Here is a 23735-nt window from a genome sequence, read left to right as displayed (position 1 = left end):
GTAGTGACTGAGTTAGTGGAATGTGAAAATGCTGTAGTATCAGAGGCATATCTAGTTGGGGCAAGCGGTGCATTTGACCCTGCCGCAGCCACCAGGAGGACGCTTTCGGGCCACCTGATGCAGCAGTACAAGTTGTCTCCCTGGCTGCTGCAGTTTTGCATTTTGTTGCCCCCGGTTTGGGATTTGGCTGTCAGAGGTTGTGCAGCGCGCCAGCCCAAAGTAATCAATTGTACTCAAGTCTTTCAGTTGCTGTCAGTTTCAACTGAGCATTGAGAGAATTAGAAAAAGCAGCTTGTCTGTATGTGACTCTAAGTTCACAAATCGCATATGAACGTCACATGACAACTAGTCAAATGGAACTCTTGCCCCAGGGTCTGGAAAACTTAGATCTGCCTCTGGCAAGATTAAATAATGTTGCTTGATACCTAAAGGAAACAATCTTGGGGGGGAAAAAAGTTCATAGTGTAATGTCTAATTTAGGTTATATGTTTGGTGTTCCTTTTTGAACCCTTCTTTTTCATTTTTCCAAATTCACCTTGTCCGTTTGATTTTCAATTGGTACAGTCAAGAGTGTTAAATCGGTTAATTCCAGTATCTGGTGGTCTAGCACAGTTAAGAGTTTAATGTGAAGACTCCTGGTAGTCAGAGAAATGTTTTATTGTAAAGGGGTCTTTCCGCTAACAAAGTTCATTTTCAAGTCAACTTTGGAATAATAACATTCTTTAGAGAGGCTTCCCGTCTAAAGTTCAAGGAGGGGAATATAGTATCTGAGCAATGATGGCTTCTGAACTGTACATGTAGTCATATGGTATTTGAGTTGAATATCTGAGATATCATGGACTTAGGTTGTGCTTCATTGATAGGAGGCATTAATTAGCCGCAGTTTTTACCATTTTGGCTGTGATACAGCGTTATTCACACACAAATACCGTAGTTCATATAGTCTAAACAAAACCTGGTTCTCTTTAAGATCTCCTACCATGTACTAGGGAGAATTAATACTGTTACAGAGTGCAACAATGCTTCAGTTTTAAGGCCGCTTTACATGTAGCGACATTGCTAGCAACATCGCTAGCAATCGCACCCGCCCCCGTCGTGTGTGCGTCACGGGCAAATCGATGCCCGTGGCGAACAATATCGCTTGTACGCGTCACACACACATACCTTCCTAACAACGTTGCTGTGGCCGGCGAACAAACTCTTTTTTAAGGGGGAGGTTCGTGCGGCATCACAGCGACGTCACACAGCGGGCCACCAATAGAAGCGGAGGGACGGAGAGCAGCCGCATTAACGTCACTCTCACCTCGTTGCCGGAGGACGCAGGAACGCTGCTGTTCATCATTCCCGGGGTGTCACACGTAGCGATATGTGCTGCATCAGGAACGACGAACAACCTGCATCCAAAAAGATCAATGATCTTTGGGAAAGGAACGACGTGTCAACAATCAACGATTTTTGACGTTGTTCGGATCGTTAGTGGTCGCTCGTAGGTGTCACATGCAACGACGTCGCTAACGACGCCAGATGTGCGTCACGAATACCGTGACCCCAGCGATATCTCGTTAGCGATGTTGTTGCATGTAAGTGGGCCTTTAGTCTTTCTCAGACAGTGAACTGCTTAGAGTATTTAAGATTAATTTCAGAACATTTTGGATTACTTTTTCTTCAATTGTGCAACCGCGAAATACAGCAGCAGTGACATTTTTTGGCATAAATAGAGTCAGCTAACAGCTGATTTATGAGGTTCCATGTATTTGACTTCCACCAATCTGTTATTGCCTACATTTTCTATAAGCAGGTTATCAATATCACAGTCCTGGACAACACCTTTAATATACAATGCTTCATTGTTATATTTGTGTATTATTTTATATTATAGAACTGGACAAATCCTTGCATAGGTTCAGTAAGTCCGTGACTTTTTTACTTCAGTATTTGTAAGCCAAAACCAGAAGTGGGTAATAAATGCAGAAGTGGTGCCCGTGTTTCGATTACTTTTCTTCTGATTGCTCCTCTCCTGATTTTGACTACACATACTGATCTAAAATAACTCACCAAATACTCAACGTGTGCACATGGCCTTGTACTTAGTTAGCCAATGTTTCCAGAAATCATGTAAAGAGTAACCGTTCTCCAGACCTTAATCTGTCAGTAGATTTGGGGCCTATAAGCTGTGGCCAGCACCACTGGGCTCTTATATACATCATTCTAACATGCTATATATAAGAGCCCAGGCTGCTGTGTAGAACGTAAAAATCACTTTATAATACTTACCTAAATGTTCGCTGCGGTGGAGTTGGGTTATATGGGCGTCTCCGTTCTCCGCTGCTGGCGCCTCCTCTTTCAGCCATATTTGTCTTCCTCCTTCTGAAGCTGTGGTACATGACGCATCCTATGTCATTCACACTCGCCAACATTGAGGTCCTGCGCAGGCCCGGGACTAGCGAGTGTGTATGACGTAGGACATGTCATGCACACAGGCTTCAGAAGGAAGACGAAGATGGCCGAAAGAGGAGGCGCCGGTATAGGAGAACGGAGACGCCCATATGACCCAAATCCATCACAGCGACCATTTAGGTGAGTATTATAAAGTGATTTTTACGTTCTACACAGCGGCCTGGACTCTTATATACAGCATATTAGAATGCTGTCTATAAGAGAACCACTGGTAGTGGCTGCAGCTTATAGGCCCCAAATCTGCTGACAGGTTCCCTTTAAATAAATGCAAATATTAAGCGGTACCATATAGCTCCAGTATAGCGGGACTTGTGAGGAGACTGAATAAAAGCCTTATATTTGCATTCATTAAACGTTAGGCGTGCAGTTACATTATTTTGTTTGATGATATTGAATGCTTTTACACAGACAACTTTAAGGGTCTTTCATTAGATGTATTCGAAGCAAAAAATAAAATAAAAAAGTTGAACACGTGAACAAGCTCTTACATGCACACTGAACTTAGCTGACTTCTAAAGTTTACAGTAAATTGTACTTAAAATATATTAAAATTGCATTAGAATTTTTTTTAGTGTATAGAGTATATACAAATATGTAAAACTTTTGTTTTTACTTCTATATTTCTTAAATCATGGTTTTTCATAAATCAGGTAACATGTGCACAATGAATGGGGGATATGATGAAGATAACATAGATCAGGGCTTTCCTGTTAAATCCTTCTCCGATCCCAGCTGTGCCCCTTTGGTTTTCCCCACCGGCCGCTGTTAATTTGGCTGTACCGATGTCATCACCTGTACCACACGTCACTGCTGCAGCAATTTACTGGCCTCATTACTACTTTTGTTGTTTTGTCACATTAGATAAAATTTTGTCCAATCCTGAAAAAAAACACTTTTTCCTTTTTGCCTATCCTTTGGAGCCTTAAGCTCAGGTGCAGTTCTTTATAACCACTCCCCTTCACATGTCTTACCATCTGATATCGGGAAAGTGTATTTTTGTACCGTGTTAGTCAGTAGAGATAAAAAATTTGTTTAAAGAACTGAGAGTTCTCAGTGATTGATACTTTTTAATGGCTAACTGAGAAGATGGTAATAATAGCAAGCTTTCGAGACTACTCAGGTCCCTTTATCAGCCTCAGTATAACACAAAATCTGAAGAAAATTAAGAAACGTGCTCCTCAGAGCATCTGGGGGCATCACAACTCTTGACCAGACCTCACTCAGAGGACAATAAAACTTTCACACTCCTTATCTATGAACTTCTCCAATATTTACTGCCACAACTGATTGTCCCCTTGCCATACTGATAGTTCTGCTTCACGTAACTTGTCTTTTATTACTGCTCCATTCTATGTCCTGTTATGTATAAATATGTGACTCTTCAGATTTTGTGTTATACTGAGCCTGATGAAGAGACCTGAGTAGTCTCGAAAGCTTGTTATTATTACCATCTTTTCAGTTAGCCATTAAAAGGTATCAACTACTGTGGACTCTCAGTTCTTTTAAACAATTTTTTCATCTGATAACGGTTATAGATTCTCGTATCTAAGCTGTCCACTTTGGAAGCAGCCAGTCTCTGGAAGAAGCTGACTGCTGATTTTTTTTACATTGGCAGCTGTGGTGTTAGCTACATTGGAGAAGTCTGTAGTGTTTTCCTTTTTATTTCTATTTTCCCTTGTCTGTCTTTCTTCCCTTGTGTTGGATTATTGCAGTGGTGAGACCAGTGCTCTCGCCGGCCTTCTCACTAACCAAGCTGAGTTCAGAGCAACTGAGGGCCTAGGCACATGATCGGGGACAGAGTGAAAGAACCCATATAGGGACATTAGGGAGTGCAGGGATCATCCTCAGGTGAGTGTAAGAGGTGGCCCCGCTCCCCTCTCTCCAACACCAGGGCCCACTGTTGTATCGTGTACCCGGTTGACCCTGTTTGCTGCTGCGCTCACTGAAGTTTCCTTTATTCCTGGCGGAATCCCGGAAGTCACTGTGTGGTAGTCACCCATACTATATGGGCCCATACTATCCCTTTGTGTGCTAAGAAGTTCACACAAAGACACACAAATATTTTTAGGGGTTTTTTTAGTCAAGAAATTATTATGCTATAGTCCATCAGATGTTGTACAGAGATCATCCATATGATGCACACTTTGTCCTTTAATCGTTTTAAGTGCTGGATTATCAGCTGGTTTACAGTTACATAAGAGTAGATAAGATAATATTAAAAAATCTAATTCTAAGCACAGAACTTGCAAGAGTAAAAACTAAAAGAGAGACACAGCAGGGACGAGCACAGTCCCTGAAAAGAGCAGCACTGATGGTGCTTCGTTTCATGGAGGGGTCAGTGCCTGTGGTAGTGACCGCAGCCTCTGCTCCCTACACTGAGGACGCTTTGTTTGAGAATCCCAGCATGCACTGTGATTCTCAAATGAAAAGTCATCACACAGGAAATAGGAAAAATAATAGAATACCAGTTTGATAAGTGTAGTTAGGGAATGGTAGGGAATTTCTAATACAAGTATATTGAATATAGCTTAGATTAGGGCATTAAATAGATAGGGATTTAGTTTGACTTTGGACCACCCCTTTAAGGATGGGTCACATGACCGTATTTTCTCCATTCAAGAAAAATTGTCTGATTATGTCCTAAATGTGAAATGCTAATGCTGAAAACAACCACATGCCCGATTATAAAAGGGTTTTGACACTTGTGCAAATACTTTATTTCAGTTTTGTTATTTTTAATTTCGCCATCAAAATTATTTCAGTTAGTTAAAGAAAACTTCTGAAATGATCAGTCTTGATATAATCTTTTTCCAAAATAAGAACCTTTTTATATGAAAGATGAGGTCCTGGCTGGGTGTGTGAGACGATATCATAGGGACGGTAAGCCCATGTAGGGTGAAGGAGGCAAATGGTTTTGGCCAGCCTTGACCTGATAATGACTTATTCAGGAAAGAAGACCTCCAGGTTCACCAAATGTTGTCCTTTGATGACAACTATACATACCAGACAGCAGGTACACAACTTCTCATTTGTTTCAGTAATATCCTGTATCCTTAAGCACACTTTCTTGAGAGACATCTGAGATGTTCCTGTTCTCACAGGTCTGGATAACTTCAGCATAATCCAGTTCATCTCCACAATACAGTTTTTGAAAACCATTCTATAATCCCTGGAGTTCTGCATCTGAATCTCCTGGTAGAGGAGGGTGTTTTACCAATATGGCGTGCTTCCAGCTTCACCCGCGACAGTCTCTTGTCCCGTGTGCTATTCAGTTTTGGCCCATTACCTTTAGGAGCTGAAAGTCATTTGGAGCCTGACTGCTAGAAGTCCTCCTAGACCTGATGCAGTCCCTTACTATATATTTTGGTTGATTACTTTGGATCATGCGGTCCTATTTCCGGTCTCTTTATTGCTGTCTGCCCCAGATCACCAGATCACCCACTATATGTGGTCTTGGTGACCATTTAGATTATAGGCCTATTCTTGTCATGCTGTGCTCTAATTGACTTTCTCGAAGGAAACCATCTCTTTTCCTACATGATAAGCCCCTCCCATTGTGGGCTAGTTCCAAATTTAACTACTTCTTGCCCTATTGTCAACATAAACACTTACTACATTGTTACACATTATACATTGCATCACAATACACAGGACATAATACACATTATACTCCACATGATAATAATGTGATTGGTGTCTTAAGTAATGAATGCAACAAGTCCACCTCCTTACATATTCTTAAGGGATATGGGACCCCCAGAAGAAACAAAACACTTTATTTAGATATCTCTGCTATAGACAATGGAAGGGTAGTGGTGTACATGTGTGACAACCACTCAAAAGGGAATTTCAGAAATCTATTCCAGAGATCATGCGAGGTTCCTGCGATCAACAACATATCTTGCTAAAAAGAGAAGTGACATTAGAAGATAATTTGTACAGAGAGATGAAAAAGATAACTGCAAGCTCTGGTAGATGTTCAGTTCTTCTATATTCTTGTTCACTACTCCTGTACTGCCTCCACAGGAAAAATGAAGTACTACACAATTTTTTAAAATGTCTCCCGAAGAAGAGGGAGATGAGATGGACATTCTAGTTCTCCACTGTCTGCTCTGGAAAATAAGTTATTAGGGTATTTCAAAAAGGTTATATAAGGGATTTTATACAAAAAATCCACAAAGAACCAGCGCTAGATGGGTTTTTTTATATATAATTTTATTAAAGAAAATATTGCTATCCTTGTTCCAAGGCAGGGTATTTAATAGTACACAATACACTAAAAAATTTTCTTAGAACCACATATACCAGAAAAAACACAATATAAATAAGTCAGAATTGAAAATACAAATAAAAATAAAGATAGAAATAAAAATATTAATAATAATAAAAATATGAAAGATAAATCAAAAACCACACAAAGGGTTTTGGTATAAACCCGTTTCCTCAGAGGTGATCCGATATTCACAATATATTCACTCTAACTAAGGGGTTTGTGGTAACCTGACATCTCCTCCACAACCTGTATTGTTCACGACCACATGCTTCCAAGTAGGTGCTTGGAAAATTGAACAAGTTAATCCTGCATTGACAACAACTTCAGTTTATCTAACGGAGGAATCAGGTCTATATTACTACAGATCAAAATCTGCTGGCAAATCCCACTGACATCACATTGGGGATTGAGGGTTTCTGATTTCTACAACATTTTGTGCAAAGCTTGATGTGTGCAAAATAGGCTTGCAAATTAGTCAGAGGTGGTGTGGTACACCTATATGCTATCAGTCACAATATTTTACTAAATCAAGTATATGCCACCGGCCGGGGCATTACGATAGCTGAGTTAGAAATTAATTATTGTGAATATCGGATCACCTCTGAGGAAACGGGTTTATACCAAAACCCTTTGTGTGGTTTTTGATTTATCTTTCATATTTTTATTATTATTAATATTTTTATTTCTATCTTTATTTTTATTTTTATTTGTATTTTCAATTCTGACTTATTTATATTGTGTTTTTTCTGGTATATGTGGTTCTAAGAAAAATTTTTAGTGTATTGTGTACTATTAAATACCCTGCCTTGGAACAAGGATAGCAATATTTTCTTTAATAAAATTATATATAAAAAAACCCATCTAGCGCTGGTTCTTTGTGGATTTTTTGTATAAAATCCCTTATATAATTTATTAAAACCTGGCTAAGTAAAGGGGTGTCTTTGCCAATAGAACCAAGCTGCAAGAATATAGCAGGTTTTTTTCAGGGTTAAGCGCTGCCATTTGCCTGCAGGCACTTTAGAATGTATTTCAAAAAGGGTTTTCCAATCTAAACAATCCTGTCATGAGTGTGTCCCACCCAGGGGAGATCTCAGGCAAGACTGGAATCAGAAGATCACAACGCCTAAAGGGGGCTTTACACGCTGCGACATCGCTAATGCGGAGTCGTTGGGGTCACGGAATTTGTGACTCACATCCGGCCGCATTAGCGATGTTGCTGCGTGTGACACCGATGAGCGATTTTGCATCGTTGCAAAAACGTGCAAAATCGCTCATCGGTGACATGGGGGTCCATTCTCGATTATCGTTACTGCAGCAGTAACGATGTAGTTCGTCGCTCCTGCGGCAGCACACATCGCTATGTGTGACGCTGCAGGAACGAGGAACCTCTCCTTACCTGCCTCCCGGCCGCTATGAGGAAGGAAGGAGGTGGGCGGGATGTTCCGGGCGCTCATCTCCGCCCCTCCGCTTCTATTGGGCGGCCGCTCAGTGACGTCGCTGTGACACCGCACAAACCGCCCCCTTAGAAAGGAGGCGGTTCGCCGGTCACAGCGACGTCGCCAGGCAGGTAAGTATGTGTGACGGGTCTGCGCGGCACGGGCAGCGATTTGCCCGTGTCGCACAACAGATGGGGGCGGGTACCCACGCTAGCGACATCGGGACCGATATCGCAGCGTGTAAAGTAGCCTTTAGTGTTCGCAGATTCACTACTGATATTTGAATAACATCTACTTGCTTGTAGTGCTGTAAGAGTTACGCACTCTTTCTTGTCTGACTGCTGTCTGTAGCTTTAATCCCAGGTGCAGCTCTTTTGTGATCACTCCCCATCACTAAATAAAATCACGTGCTATATCATCTGACGCTGGTGATAGAATCGAATCCTCAGTATTTCTATGTGGTCCACTTTGGAAGGAGCCAGACTCTGGAAGAAGCTTTAGTTTTGTGTAGTTTGCAGCTGTGGTGTTAGCTGTATTGTACCTGCTTGGAGTGCTTTTACCTTTTGTGTCTATTTCCTCTGTCTGGTATCCTACCCTTGTGTTTCTTTATTGGAGAGGTGAGACTAGTGCTCTCACCTGCCAGCTCAATAGCCAGGGTGAACTTAGGGCAATCAAGTGCTTAAGCAGGTGATCGGGGATGGGGGAAAGAACCCATATAGGGAGGTCAGGGATGGCAAGGTACAGCCTCAGGTGAGTGCAGGTGATGACCCCACTCCCCTCTCTCTAGCGCCAGGGCCCTCCATTGTATTGTGGCCTCTATGTACCCTGTGTGTTGCAGCACCTTCTGGGGGTTTTCCTGGTACCTGGCAAAATCAGGTTTGTCACTTTGTGATTTCACGAATAATAATGGATAAGGTTATTTAGCGATAAATACAACAATTTTGCAAAACAATTGAGATCCACTTCAAAACTGCTACAAATGATGGCTCACAGTCTATTCTATAGTCTATGATGTGCCATGTATTAAGTCTGAATAGCAGGACTAGAGTTCATTGATTAGCATTGGGATGCTGGGTTTGAAGACAACATCTGTGTGGAGTGTATATGTTGTATATGTTCCCCCACATGTTTTGTAGGTTCTCTCTTGTAAAAATGTGCTGGTAGGTTTACTTTTTTAAATATAGTTGTCTGTAGTGTGTCTGCTATAGGGGAAATGAGACTGTGAGCCTCATAAGGGGACAAGGACTAGTTTGAGTAATGGCAGTTTCTGTACAGGGGTGTGGAATATGTATATAGTCAAAGGAAAATAATAGTAATAATAATAATCATAATCACATACTTCATTAAAACTTTCTCTTTATAACAGATCAAAATGGAGGAAAACATTCCAGAACATGGGAAGGATCCTCCACAGCAGAGCCCTTACATGCTCTTCCTACTGGTTCTGGTCTTCTTCATCACTGGACTTTTAGGTTTTCTGATCTGTCATATCCTTAAGAAGAAAGGCTACAGGTGTCGGACGGCCCCTGAAGAAGACTATGAGATAAAGGATGTTGCAAGTAGTGAACAAGACAGTAAGTTTACTGTGTTGATGGTAACATTATCGAAGATGGATTTCTAGATAATTTTGCAATTTAATGTCTTTATTGTAATCAATATTTCAATATACAATAGCTGCTTTACCAAAAGAGAGGAACCATTGTGTAGATACCATTTTTTCCCCAAAAATAAACCTTCCCCCAAAAATAAGTCCTCAGCAGGAATTTTCAGAATTTTCAGTGTAAGGCTTAAATATAAGCCCTACCCCGAAAATAAGCCCTAGTCGCGGTTCAATAATTAAGTGTCCATGCAACTAAAAAAGTTAAAGATACTTCAGGACACTTCATTATAGTAAGTAGACACCCCCAAAAGAAAGGAGAAAGAAGACCCCACAATCACACTCACCAGATGCCGAGATGGAGGACCTGCAGCGGAACGCACACCTATACACATCAGATTGCACACTCGCACACATCAGATCGCACAACCACACACATCAGATCGCACACCCACACACATCAGATCGCACACCCACACTCATCAGATTTCACTCCGACACACATCAGATCGCACACACAATCACACATCAGATCGCATATGTGACACCTCACAGAGCCCAGGATAGGAGCTTCAATCCTAACCTGGTATACCCGTCGCCGGGCCAGTGGTTTGCAGAGGTCATGGCCTGACCCAGTTCTGTGGCCCCGTGGTGCACAGTAAAAGGGGCAAGCAGGTATTGTTCCTGGAGAGGTTGTCACCAATTGCAGTGGTGACTGGGGTCCCGGCCTCCTCCACTGCGGACCCTTCCTCCGACCTTCCCCCTCCAGGAGTGGAACGGATGATGTTAACTACGCCACCTATGGTATGCGGCCACGGATAAGGCCGCCGCTACAGGGTACCTCGCCGGGGAAGATGTTGGGGTGCAGCCGGGATGATATCGCTCCCCACAGGCAGAGCGTCCCTTGGGAGGGAGAACGGGGAACTGGGAATCGCCAGATGACAAACAGAGTCAGAGTCACTGGGTTGCGAGTTTCAGATTTGTTTACTCACAGGTCTTTATGTCGCATCCAGGATGCTGGTCTTTACTGCGATGACTCCGGTTGTTCCCACGCAGGGCAGAGGTCAAAGTCTGGTAGGGCAGCCTGTGAGCTTTCTCCTTTTTGTTCACTCGTGTGGTGGTCTCCTCCTGGTTTCTGGAGCTCTTGGGACCCACTACTCTGCCACCCGAAGCTGCGCTGGTTCCAAGGGGGCAACAAAATCCTCCCCTCTGTAACCCTCTTCTCCATGCCGCATGACTACCGGTCCCAGGCTCTCAACTCCTTCCCGGCTGGCCACCTCTCCCATTTCAAGTCTCTGCAGGCTAATGGACCTGGTTCCTCCTAACTGGCGGCATTCGCTCTCTCAGCTTAGGGGCCCCCAGCCATCCCCTCGCCCGGTCCAAGGTAAGGAAAGGGTGTATGAACCGGTCTAGACCTGGTTGTTCTGCCTCCCTGACAGACAGGTCCTCCCAGGGAGCTGGTCACTGCGTGTCCACTCTGTCTGGTCTCTCAAGCAGTTCTGAGGTAAAATGAAACTAAACTGTCTGTTTTGTAACTCCCTCCTGCACATGCCCCCACCTGAGGAATTCCCTCTGTCTCTGTGTTTGCAAGGCTGTGTGATGCAGATAACGAAACTTACCAGACCTTAACCTCCCCCAACCCAGGTTGGACGGACATTGTAAAATACATAAAATACAATACCCTGTAGCAACCAGTCTCAGGAGCGCTATACATACCCACGCACATCAGATCGCACACCCACACTCATCAGATTGCACACCCACACACATCAGATCTCACCCACACACATCAGATCACGCACCCACACACATCAGATCACACACACAATCAGATCACACGTCCACACACATCAAATCACACGCACACACACAAGTATCAGATCACACACCCACACTCACTACATTGGGCAATACCGATTGCTTCTGACCGGCAGAGAATCCTGGAACAGTGCAATGAAACGCATAGAGGACCTGAGGTGGAACGCATCAATGCGTTCCACCACCAAATCCTCAATGCCTTCCACTGCACTGCATCCCAACTTCCCCTGCTGGCCGGAAGCAATCTGTATCGCCAGTTGTGGTGAGTGTGTGTGTGTGTGTGTGTGCGATCTGATGTTTCATTGTGTGTGCGATCTGATGTGTGATTGTGTGTGCGATCTGATATGTGATTTTGTGTGCGATCTGATGTGTGATTGTGTGTGCAATCTGATGTGTGATTGTGTGTGATCTGATGTGTGTATATTAGCATGAGTGTGTACAATTTGATGTGTGTGCGTGTGTCAGCTTGACACAGGGAAGTACCACGTGGAGCATAACTGCTTGGAACGCCTAAGATCGCAGAAGGACCTGGGAGCCATGCAGATGCCCGGAGTCTGGTAAGTATGATTCTCTTGGGAAGGAGGAATCTGAATTTTTTGGGGGAGGAAGGGGGGGTTGGGGGTAAACTTACCCCCAACCATGTTTCCCCAAGAAAAAGTCCTACCCGAAACTAAAACTTTAGCACTTTTTGGGGGGGACAAAAAAAGTATAAGACAGTGTCTTATTTTTAGAAAAACACAGTTGTTGGCTATACTGATCCAAATTGAGGACCATGAAGGGGAGAATTCTTCCTTTATAATTATAATAGAAAATTATAGCCTTTGTAATATTGTAGGCATAACCTTGTTAAACTATTTAGCTAGCCAACTGACCCTACTACCACTGCAATGGCCCAATTAATTGGGCAGTTTTATAGGTACACTCATTCCTGACCAATGACCTATCTAAACAGACTGGCAATCTCCTGACAAACCAGAAAAATGGTCCTTATTTAAAGGACTGCTTAAAAATCATTAATGACAGCACATCATCCTATGTAGAGATAAGCGAACCCGTGGAAGTTCGGTTTGGCGGGTGAGGCTGAACCGACCCTCCATGGGTTCGGACTTGACCACAATCCCAATGGAGGTCACTGATTGGCAGTTTGGGTCTCCGCCCACATGAAGCCAGCCATAAGCAGAACAGTTTTGGGGGACGGGTGGATGGGGTTTTACATTTTTTGGGTGGGTGCACACTACATCCGATCATGCTGTTGTTACCCCCACTGTGAGCCATTCAAACACTGCACATGGCTTGTACTGGGCTACGCAACGCGCGTACCCAAGCACAGCGATGCTCATGGGAGTAGTCAGTATACGTAAAGCACCCGAACTTTGTTTGCTCATCTCTAGTCCTGTGTCAAGAGGTGATGTCCTGCATAATCTCATGTTTGATTGATACTGAAAAATCATTTTAATGACCATTCTGTGCACACAAAATGTTCTAAATGTGCTAAACAGGCCAATAAATGACCGCCAACTGACTTCCATGTAGCCAAACGGCAGTCATTTAGCAGCTGTGATCGGTCTTTGGAATAGAGGCTGCACAAATATGCTGGGTATAAACTGTAGCTTACGTGTCCAATATTAAAGGTGTGCCCTTGGGTTTCGTAAAAGCTTTCTATGAATTTCTTATGTAGACATGTCAACAATATTTACTGAGCAATATACTGACCTGTATTAGAAGGATATAAAACAAAAAGAGACAGCAGTAGGTGCATGGGTACAATATACAAGGGGGCCAAGGAAGGAGAAAATACAGCAGGAAAAGCCATAATTATAGACACCTTATTTTGGCAGAACACCCACTGTGCATGATGGGACACAATATAGCTATAACCAAGCAGCAGGCTACTTGTATAGCTAAACTACAAACTCAGTTTGATAAAAAAAAAAGGGCACTAAGTTGTATATTTCCCTCAAGTGAAAGAAAACTTAAGGCTATGTGCGCACTAGAAAAGTGATTTTTCTCAAGAAAATGTCTTGAGAAACTTCTGGGAGTTGAAGATTAATGCACCTGCGGTAAAAAAAACCACAAAAACCGCGGCAAAAACGCATACGTTTTTGCCGCGATTTGCCGCGGTTTTTCCGCAGGTTGGTCCCTGCGGTTTTTTTATGCTGAACTGTAATAAATAATATAGATAATAGATAGATAATCGATAGACAGATAATGGATAGAGGGAAAAATGGATAGATGAATAGATAGATAGATAGATGAGAAAGACCTATACAATGTCCCACCTCCCTGCATTTTCTAAGCTGGCACCCTTTAGTGACTTTCATGTGGCACTAAAGGGTGCCTAGCCTTGTATTTAGCCAAAAAATAAATATTATAACGTGAGGTCCCCCCCATCTTTTGTAGCCAGCTAGGGTAAAGCAGACGGCTGCAGCCTGCAAACCACAGCTGGCAGCTTTACCTTGGCTGGTAATCCAAAGCAGAGGGCACCTTACGCTGTTATTTTACATTAAATAAATAATTTAAAACAAAAAACATGGGGTCCCCCCAAATTGGATCACCAACCAAGGTAAAGCGGACAGCTGTGGTCTGGTATTCTCAGACTAGGGAGGTCCACTGTTATTGGACACTTCCCAGCCTAAAAATAGCAGGCTGCATCCGCCCCAGAAGTGGTGCATCCATTAGACGTGCCAATCCTGGCGCTTCGCCCCAACTCATCCCGTTGCCCTGGTGCGGTGGCAAACGGGGTAATATATGGGGTTGATGCCATATGTGTAATGTCACTTGGCATCAGGCCCTGGGGTTAGTGATGTCACGCGTCTATCAGATACCTGACATCACCAACCCAGTCAGTAAGAAATAAAAATAGACAACAAAAAAAGTTTTATTTGAAAAAACACTCCCCACATTCCCTCTTTCACCAATTTATTGAAAAGAACAATCAAATCCTGGTCCGGCGTAATCCAATAAGGGGGGGGGGGTCCCACGGCGATCCATACCATAGTCCCAGTCCCAGTCAATGAACAACAGAATGTTCCCCATTGGCTGGGAGAGCAATGCAGTGACCTGAGCTAACATAAATAGCCCAGGTCACTGCAGGGGATGATGAGCGCTGCTGTCAGGAGGATAGATGAGATCATTACCTGCTGTGATGATCTCCTGCAGTTCTGCCATCAGCGCTGTCACTGACTTCTGTGCCCGCCGCGTTCTCAGCAGTATCGCGAGAGCCCGTGACATCACCGCTAGTGACAGTCTCGGGCCGCGGGTATAGACGGCAGTGACAGCGGTGACGTCAGGAGGCAGGAGATCGTCACAGCAGGTAATGATCTCATCTCACCTCCTGACAGCAGCGCTCGGCATCCCCGCGGCTGCACGCACTGCTGTGTGTCAGTGTCTGCCTGCGCTGCAGGGTGACAAGCTGATGACACTGCGGGCAGACACTGACACTGCTGTGCTGGCAGCGGCGGGGCTGGGCAGGACATAGACTGCACGGGCACCCACCGGACGTCACACGGAAGTGCTTCTCTGCGGCGTCCAGGGAGTGTGACGTGTGTGTTTACTCTGCTACGCTTCCTCTTCTGTCATAATGACATCACTCGCTGCAAAACCACAGGCAGCGATGAACATTCCCGCAGGTAAATCGTGGCTATACCGGGGGTATACCGCACATCATTTGCTACCTGCGGTATACCCCCGGAATTTCGCGATTACATTACAGTGAATGGAGTGAAATACCGGGGGTATTCCGCAGGTACCTGCGGAAAAGAAGTGACAAGCACATTTTCTCAAGAAATTTTCTCAAGAAAATCTTCACAAAGAATTTTCTTGAGAAAAAAATGCAGCGTGCGCACAGCTATTTTTTTTCCCCATAGGTTTTGCTGGGAAATGTCTGCAGAAAGATTTCAAACATTTCTCAAGAAATTTCCGCAGCAAAACCGCTAGCAAATCCGTGGGTAAAACGGCCTAGTGCGCACATAGCCTAAGGCTAGTTTCACATATCCGGCTTTTCGCCGGTTTGACGGATGCGGCGCACGCCAGTACAGTATGGTACAGTACAGCGTCAGCAGCAACTTCCGGGTCACATGCTCCGATCACATGACAGCCATGTGACCGGCGCTTGTTGTGCTGCTAGTGTACTGTATACACTGTACTGGTGTGTCGCCCTGGGATAAGAGGTACTCAGATCCGGGCCACGGGGTCACTTTTGTGGGTATCACGGTGGCGTGACCCGGTCTGTGATCCCAGGCTCCACAGTAAGAAGGGGATTAGGTAAGGGAGATTGTCCGTGACGCCACCCGTGGTGTGCGGTGAGGTAACGGAGCACCGCCGCTGCCGGTAAATGGATCCCGGGGATGGTGGCGGGCAGCAAGGTGGTGATTTCCCTCCACGGGTAGGGTGTTGGTGTCCCGGGACCCCGGTGAGGTAGTGCAGGGAGGAGATGGAGACGGTCTGAGAGCTGTGCGTCCGGTTGGACTGGGGGATGTTGTTACTCACAGTTCGTTTTGCAAGAAAATTCACACAGAGTCAGGAATTAACCAAAAACTGCCAGAGTCCGCAGCCTTCGGTACGGAGGGTGTTAGTGTCCCACACATGGTGCAGCAGCCCCTGTTCTTTCCCTGCAGCCAGGTGCCTCTTTCTCCACTCTTTCTCTTTCTCCTCAGCCGGGAACGGGGAGTCCACTCCCCTGCAGTGATCCGGGTCACCCTTGGTACCGGCGGGCCGCTACCCTGCCCCGGCTACCTCTGGCCCCTTCCTCACTACCAGCCTGTCCCGGCCCCTTTTGGAGCACGCTTCTGTGGCAGCCCAGGAGCTACAACTCCGAGCTCCTCTCCTCTCTCTCTCTCCACACACTCTGCTCCAGCCCCTCCCCTCCTGCTCTGTTTTGCTCTTACACTGGGGGAGGTGGTTTGTCCTGCTGCACTGGTGTGGGATCAGGTTACCAAGGAGCATTAACTCTTTCTGTGACAACCTGGCTTTGCCAGGGCGTCATACTGGCGTGCGCCGCATCCACCAAACCGGCGAAAAGCTTGTCTCTATTTAAATTTTCAAGTCTAAATTACTTAAGGGTACTTTACATGCTGCGACATCGCTAGCGATCTCGTTAGCTATGTGAAATTCTAGATCGCAAGTGCAATCTTTAGAGATCGCACATAGGTCATTTTACGCATGTGCGATCTCTAAAGATCGCACTTGCGATCTAGAATTTCACATCGCTAACGGGATCGCTAGTGATGTCGCAGTGTGTAAAGTACCCTTAAGACTGCCCACACAATACAACCATTTAGTGCCCTAATAATTTGTTGCTTTTAAAACACGTAGAATTTTGCACCACTTTTGAAATGGGTAAAGGTATAGTACAGAAATTAGCTTTCTTTGCTATAAGGTCAAGTTTCTACTGGATGGTTCTGTCCTTGTGCCGCCTTGGGCAATTGCACATTTAACCACCCATTAAAAGCTGACATGCTTATGGCATGCTTAAGTCTCTAAGATCGGCCTAGCTGTAGGGTGGCATAGAATACAGCCCATCTTTTTATTAGGTTTAATATAATACAGCCATCCAGTACCTAAATTCTTGTTGGTCACTCTACTGTCAAGATGCTCCTGGAAATTTTCTAGCAAATTGCCTATTTTTCCACCCCTTCATAGCACTTCAATCTCATAAGTCAGCCAAGTAGTGGGAGTGACCGAAAAAAGTCTATACTTCCATTCTCAGGACATCTTTCAGTATTCCTCACAACTTTTAGAGTCAATAAGAGAGACTAATGCGGCCGTCACACGGTACGATATATTTGGCGATATGTCGTCAGGGTCACGTTGTTAGTGTGTCGCCCGGGGGATAGGGGTACTCAGATCCGGGCCAAAGGTCACTTCAGTAAGTATCACGGTGGCGCGACCCGGTCTGTGATCCCAGGCTCCACAATAAAAGGGGGATTAAGTAGGGGAAATTGTCCGTGACGCCACCCATGGGATGCGGTGATAAGGTGGTGGCACCGCCGCTGCCTCTGGGGACCGTGCCCGGGACTGATGGTGTGAGGGCAGCAAGGTGGGATCCCCTCCACGGGTAGGGGAGTTGTAGTCCCGGGGCCCAATTGGGAGTGGTGGTTTGGGGAATAACGGGTGCAGTCCACGGCTTGGACCGGGTGGTGCAGGAGTACTCACAGTATAAGAAATGACTGACACGAGTCCAGAATTGAACCAAGTTGCTGGTAACTGGTGCCCACAGCCGGTTGCTGTGAGGACGGGTCCCACACCCGTGTGTGTGATTCAGGTGCTCTTTTCCTGCCCGAGGTCTGTGTCTACTCTGCACACTGGTCCGGACTGGGTCCCGACAGCTGGCACCGGGGGGGGGGGGGCCACTACCCTCGCCCAGTCCACTCCGGGTCCCCACAAGTGGCTGGCCTGCTCCTGAGGCCCTTACTACCACTTCTCCTCTGCTCCCAACGAAGCTGCTTCCAGAACTCTCTCCTCCTGCAGACTGACTCTAAACTCAACCCTGCTCTGCTCTTTCTAAGCTCCTCCCTCTTCCCTTGGAGGGGGTGAGTGGGACCTGATTGGATGGTGTGTTTCTGTGTGTGGGAAACTTCCCAATGGAGTGTGAGATCTGCACCAAAAACATGGATGCAGACCTTTGTGACACCCTGGTTTTGCCAGGGCGGCACACACCCCCTTGGTTTAATGCAGACCGTCCGCGGGCTGCCCAGCTACCTGCATTTATTAAACGGGAAAAAGAAAAATTAAACATTACAAACATGCATCTTCCCACATCGGGAGGTACGTTTGCTCAAACTTTAAACTGTTCTGCCACCCCCACCTGCGGTGCAGACAGCCCCCTCCGGAACTTGAGGACATTCAGCAGGGGTGACAGTCCATAAAACAGTCAACTTTTTAACTTGCGGGTAGCCGTCCATGTTCCGCTACCGTCGCTGCTGCTGCCGCCGCTCCCAGTACGGGGCACGGGTCCCGTGCCCCGCCTCTGGCTTAAGGAGCAGGCCCATTTGGATGCCCTCGGCGCCGGCTACAACCGGCCTCGCTAACTGCCGAGGGCTCCATCTCTCACTGGCCTGCTCCTCCTCTCTGCAGGTGCACTCCGGCTGCTCCACAGCCGGGACAGGGTACCTGGGAGCGGCTGGCGCCGCATCTGGGGCAGACTTCCAATCAGGTGCCTCCTCCGTTGCGGCCGGGCGGACTGCCGGAGCCGACGCCATCACCATTGCGGCTGGGCGGACTGCCAATGCCGGGTGAGATGTCATCGGGATTGCGGCTTGCTTGTCCAGGAATGGGATTAGGCAAAGTCCTGGCGTCCCTGCCTTTACAGTCCTGGTTACATGACAGGGAATCCTCACCCGCCCCCCCCCCCCCTTGGTCTTTTCGGGGCACTCCGCTTTCTTTCTGCAGCGCTGCTCTGTTTCCAGGGGGCGGGGCTTCACCTTCGTGCCCTTTCTCTTGGGGAAGATGACTGTGGCGGGAATTTTTCGCAGCCAAGATGGCGGACTTTCAAAATTTTTGGCCGGACACCGCCGGCGGGGACTGCAAGGCGCACTTCTACTGGTAAGTAGATGGGTAGGATCCTGTTCTTGACGCCAATTTGTCGCGGGCGGCGGGGCGCGCTCGCCACGCTCGGGTCCGGGGCTTCTGCTACTGCTGCTCGGTGGCTCGAGCGGGGCACCGGACCCGGGGACTCGAGCAGCGCTCCTCGCCCGTGAGTGAAAAGGGTTGGTTTGTTTAGGGAGATTGTTTGTGACACCACCCACGGGACGTGGTGATGATGGCACCACTGCTGCTGGTGACGGGGATCCCGGGAGAGATGGTAGGGAGCAGCCGGGATGTAGTCCCCTCCGTGGGTAGGGGTTGGTGTCCCCGGGGCCCAGTGGTGTGATGGGAAGGCTGGATGGCTGGGGTGCAGGGTTGCAGGGACAGCGCGGCGTGGTGCCAGAAGGCACTGGTGTACTCACTCAGACAATCACTGACAGAGTCTCTGGTAAACCAAAACGGCCGGATGGATGGGTCCCGCAGCCGGCTACAGTGCTGTTGTTGTGCTCTCCCCGGACGGCTGATGGTGGCTGTCTTTCCCTGCACCTGTGTAAACTGTGTTGACTCCGATGGTTTCCCAAACGGTAGTCTGCTCCCGGCGTAAAGGTACCGTAGGAGCCCTTTTGCCCGCAGGCGCTTGCCCTTGGATCTTTAGCCTGTGGCGGTGGCTGTATATCTGCACGGTGTGGACTGTTGCCTTCTAGCGGGACTTGGTTGTTAGGAAACCCCTAGGGTTCCGGTCACACTCGGGATTTGACTGTTGTCGGCGACTCCAAGCCTAGTCGGGGTCCGATGGCCCTGCCTGTGTGCTTAACTTCACTCCGCTCCCCGGTTCGGTACCGGTGGGCCGCCGCCCAACCCCGGCCCTACGGTTCAACAGAGATCCGTTGACTGCTGCAGACGGCCAACCTTGCTGTAGGTGCCTGGGCTCCGACCCAGACACTTGCAGACTTTGCTCCTCTCACTGTCACTGCCTGACACAATCTGTGTCTGCCCTAAACTGCACTGCTTTTTCCCGCCTCCAGGCCTGTGAACTCCTCGGTGGGCGGGGCCAACCGCCTGGCTCCGCCCCACCTGGTGTGGACATCAGCCCCTGGAGGGAGGCAACAAGGGTTTTTGTCTGACTGTTGTAACTGCCTAGGGTGGGGGTGTGTGTGTCTGTGATGACCTGGCTAGTCCAGGGCGCCACATTAGTGACACACATCCGGCATCGTCAGAGATATCGTATCGTGTGACACCTATGAACGAGCAGAAATACTCACCTTCTCGTTCATCGTTGGCACGTCGTTCATTTTCATAATCTCGTTTCCTCCTTCTGTGCTCCGGTTGTTCGTCGTTCCCGTGGCAGCACACATCGCTCCGTGTGACACCCCGGGAGCGACGAACACAGCTTACCTGCGGCCGCCGGCAATGCGGAAGAAGGAGGTGGGCGGGATGTTACGTCCCGCTCATCTCCGCCCCTCTGCTTCTATTGGCCGGCTGCCGTGTGACGTCGCTGTGACGCTGAACGTCCCTCCCCCTTCAGGAAGAGGATGTTCGCTGCCCACAGCAACATTGCCCGGGAGGTAAGTACGTGTGACGGGGTGTTAACGACTATGTGCGCCACGGGCAACTAATTGCCCGTGACGCACAAACGACGGGGGTGGGTGCGATTGCTCATGCGATCGCACGATTTATCGTCCCGTGTGACGCCCGCATAAGTATGCTACACACTTCTCAGCATTTCTCTTTACTCTCGGGCCATCTCCTCAGGCTGTGAAGGCCGCTTTACATGCTGCGATATCGCTAGCCGATGCTAGCGATGTCGAGCGTGATAGCACCCGCCCCCATCGTACGACCGATATGTGGTGATCGCTGCCGTAGCGAACATTATCGCTACGGCAGCGTCACATGCACATACCTGCTCTGCGACGTCGCTATGAGCATCGAACTACCTCCTTTCTAAGGGGGCGGTTCGTTCAGCGTCACAGTGACGTCACTAAGCGACGTCAAAGCGGAGGGGCGGAGATGAGCGGGACGAACATGCCGCCCACCTTCTTCCTTCCTCATTTCTGGCGGGACGCAGGTAAGGAGAGGTTCCTCGTTCCTGCAGTGTCACATGTAGCGATGTGTGCTGCCGCAGGTACGAGGAACAACATCGTTACTGCAGCAGCAACGATATTTGGGAAGAGGGGGGCATGTCACCGTTTAGCGATTTTGAATGTTTTTGCAATGATTCTAAATCGCTCATAGGTGTCACACGCAACGACATCGCTAACGCGGCGGATGTGCGTCACAAATACCGTGACCCCAACGACATCGCTTTAGCGATCTCGTAGCGTGTAAGGCCACCTTACGGCTGTCTCCTCTGCATTTCTTTCTGCTTTTAAGCCATCTTTTCGGGTTCCTCTCTGCCCTCAGTCCATCTTTTCAATGTCTTGTCTCCTCCCTTAGGCAATCTCATCGGCACTCCATCTGATCAGCGCTCCTGTCTACCTTCAGGCCATCTCAGCACTACTGCCAACCCTCAGGCCATCTACTCAGTGCTTCTGTCTACTTTCAGGCCATTTCTTCATTGCTCCTGTCTACCCTCAGACCATCTTCTTAGCGCTCCTCTTTGCCCACAGGCCTTCTGCTCAGTTTTCCTCTTTGCACTCAGGCCATCTCCTCCGCGCTCCTGTCTACCTTCAGGCCATCTCCTCAGCGCTCCTACCTACCCTCAGGCCATCTACTCAGCACTCCTCTCTGACGTCAGGCCAGCTCCTGAACTCTCCTCTCTCCTTTCAGGCTGTCTCATCAATGCTCCTGTATACCATCATGTTGTCTCCTCATCGTTTCCTTCTGCACTCATGCTGTCTCCTCAGTGTTCCTTTCTGCTCTCAGGCCATCTCATTAGTGCTCCTTTTATCCCTCAGGCTGTCTGCTCTGCATTCTTCTCCACTATCAGGCTAACACTTGGAGTTCCTTTCTGTTCTCAGGCCATCTTGTCAGCATTCCTCTCCACTATTAGGCTATCTCTACAGCCTTCCTCTCTGTCCTCTCTGCTCTTTGCCTTCAGGCCTGTTCCTCAGAATTCAAAACAAAAGTGAGGAAACAGCTTAACACAATCAGAGAAAAAAAATGGAGGGAGCTTAAAGGGAACCTGTCATGTAAAAAAATATATAAAATACCATTTTAAAACTGCCTGTCCACCACACTGAAAGGCCAGCTATTGGCAGGAAATTAAATTTATTTGTCTCAGCAGCCTCGGACTTTCAGTCGTAAAGGCACGGCTGGAGCAGTTTCACTCGCCGTCTAGTGTGCAGGGAGTGGCAGTTGTAACTATTGACTGACAGCTGGTTCTGCTTTGCATAAGTGCAGAGCCATCTGTTAGAGTATACTTGTGCTCATGTTGCCCAGTGCTGGGCTGATGATAGGAGACAAGGAGGTCATGGTGCCAATGAGAGACATTCAGTAGACCACCTTGGACAGCGGATCAGAGCTGAAAATCCAGAACTGTTCTGATGTATCAGGAACAGTTGCAACTTTTAGATTTATTTTTTTAATTCATTCATAGTTGTATAAGCCATGATGTCTTCATTTTTATGTAAGCTTCACAGGTTGAGTTTATTTTAGTGCTGTGTTGCCAAACACGTATGTAGATGTTACATTAAAATACATTTTTTTTATATAGTGGTCAAAAAGAACCATCATTTTTTATGATATTTACTGTTCACTGTAATCTGTTCACTCTATTGTGAAACTGCTGCTTGCCATGCAAGAGGTTGAGAGTTTAAATCCTGGGGGAAATGTGACGCACCTGGACTATTCAGGTCGTCACAGGGTACTGCACAAACTGCCCTACCCATGCAGTATTCAACCCCTCATGGTTCTGGGTCTCTATCCTGCAGTGTTGCCTCCATCAGCATTCACAAATCCTAGATACACTTTGCACCACGCCTGTCAGGCACACCAGTCTGCTTAAGCTGGAATAGGGCTGTCCACCTAGGGGTCAGAAAGAGTGGTGGGACGGGGGAAGTCAGCGAGGGAGGAAGTGCAGAGCAGAGCTGACAGGCAGAACAGAAGGAGCTCCCCAGTGAGAAGTTGGCTCCAGGGGAGCGAAGTTTGAGGAAGCTGGGATTTGGAGCTCCCAGAGGAGGAGAATCCTAGGTCACAGGCGGGGGTTTGGACCTAAAGGAGTCGGACCCCCGGTCCCAGGGGATTGAGGCTAGGTGCCAGGACCGGTCTAGTGGACAGTCAGCAGCCTGGGACTAATCGCCGATCTGGGGCCGAAGGCACAGCAGGGTGCATGGACCCTAGGTCGGGGAGAAGCTGTATGCAACCCGGCAATTAACCTGAGGAGAGCGGAGCCTTTATGGACTGTTCCCACCAGCTCCAGAATCGGGGCACTAGCGCAACGAGGGGGATAGGGCTTTCCAAACAAGCGACCCACTGAAATCCTAAGCGTGAGCTCTGAGAGTAGGCTCCTCCACTTAGCCACAGTAGGGAGCGGGGCCCGGATAGCTCCAAGCTACCGGACACTTTAAAATTTAGTGCATGGAGGCAGGTTACAGACCACCAGCAACACTGCAGAGGACGGGACCCGGACGAGCTCCCCTTGAGAGGCAGCGGCACCCACAGACTTGGTTTACCCGGTTGTCAGCGTCTGCTT

General features: G+C 47.5%; 1 protein-coding gene across 3 annotated transcripts in view; it reads left to right on the top strand.

Annotated features, from left to right (window-relative positions):
- The window catches only part of RELL2 (RELT like 2), a 135913-nt gene that overhangs the window by 76992 nt on the left and 35186 nt on the right, over positions 1-23735 (top strand). For all 3 annotated transcript variants that reach the window (XM_075344400.1, XM_075344398.1, XM_075344399.1), the window contains exon 2: positions 9533-9740. In XM_075344400.1, the coding sequence (XP_075200515.1) occupies positions 9539-9740 (202 nt within the window). In that variant the 5' untranslated portion in view covers positions 9533-9538. The remainder of the gene's footprint in view (positions 1-9532; positions 9741-23735) is intronic.

The sequence above is a fragment of the Anomaloglossus baeobatrachus genome, chromosome 4, assembly GCF_048569485.1.
Source record: "Anomaloglossus baeobatrachus isolate aAnoBae1 chromosome 4, aAnoBae1.hap1, whole genome shotgun sequence".
Lineage (NCBI taxonomy): Eukaryota > Metazoa > Chordata > Amphibia > Anura > Aromobatidae > Anomaloglossus > Anomaloglossus baeobatrachus.
Note: the sequence above shows the minus strand (reverse complement) of the source record. Positions and strands in the feature narration are given on the sequence as shown.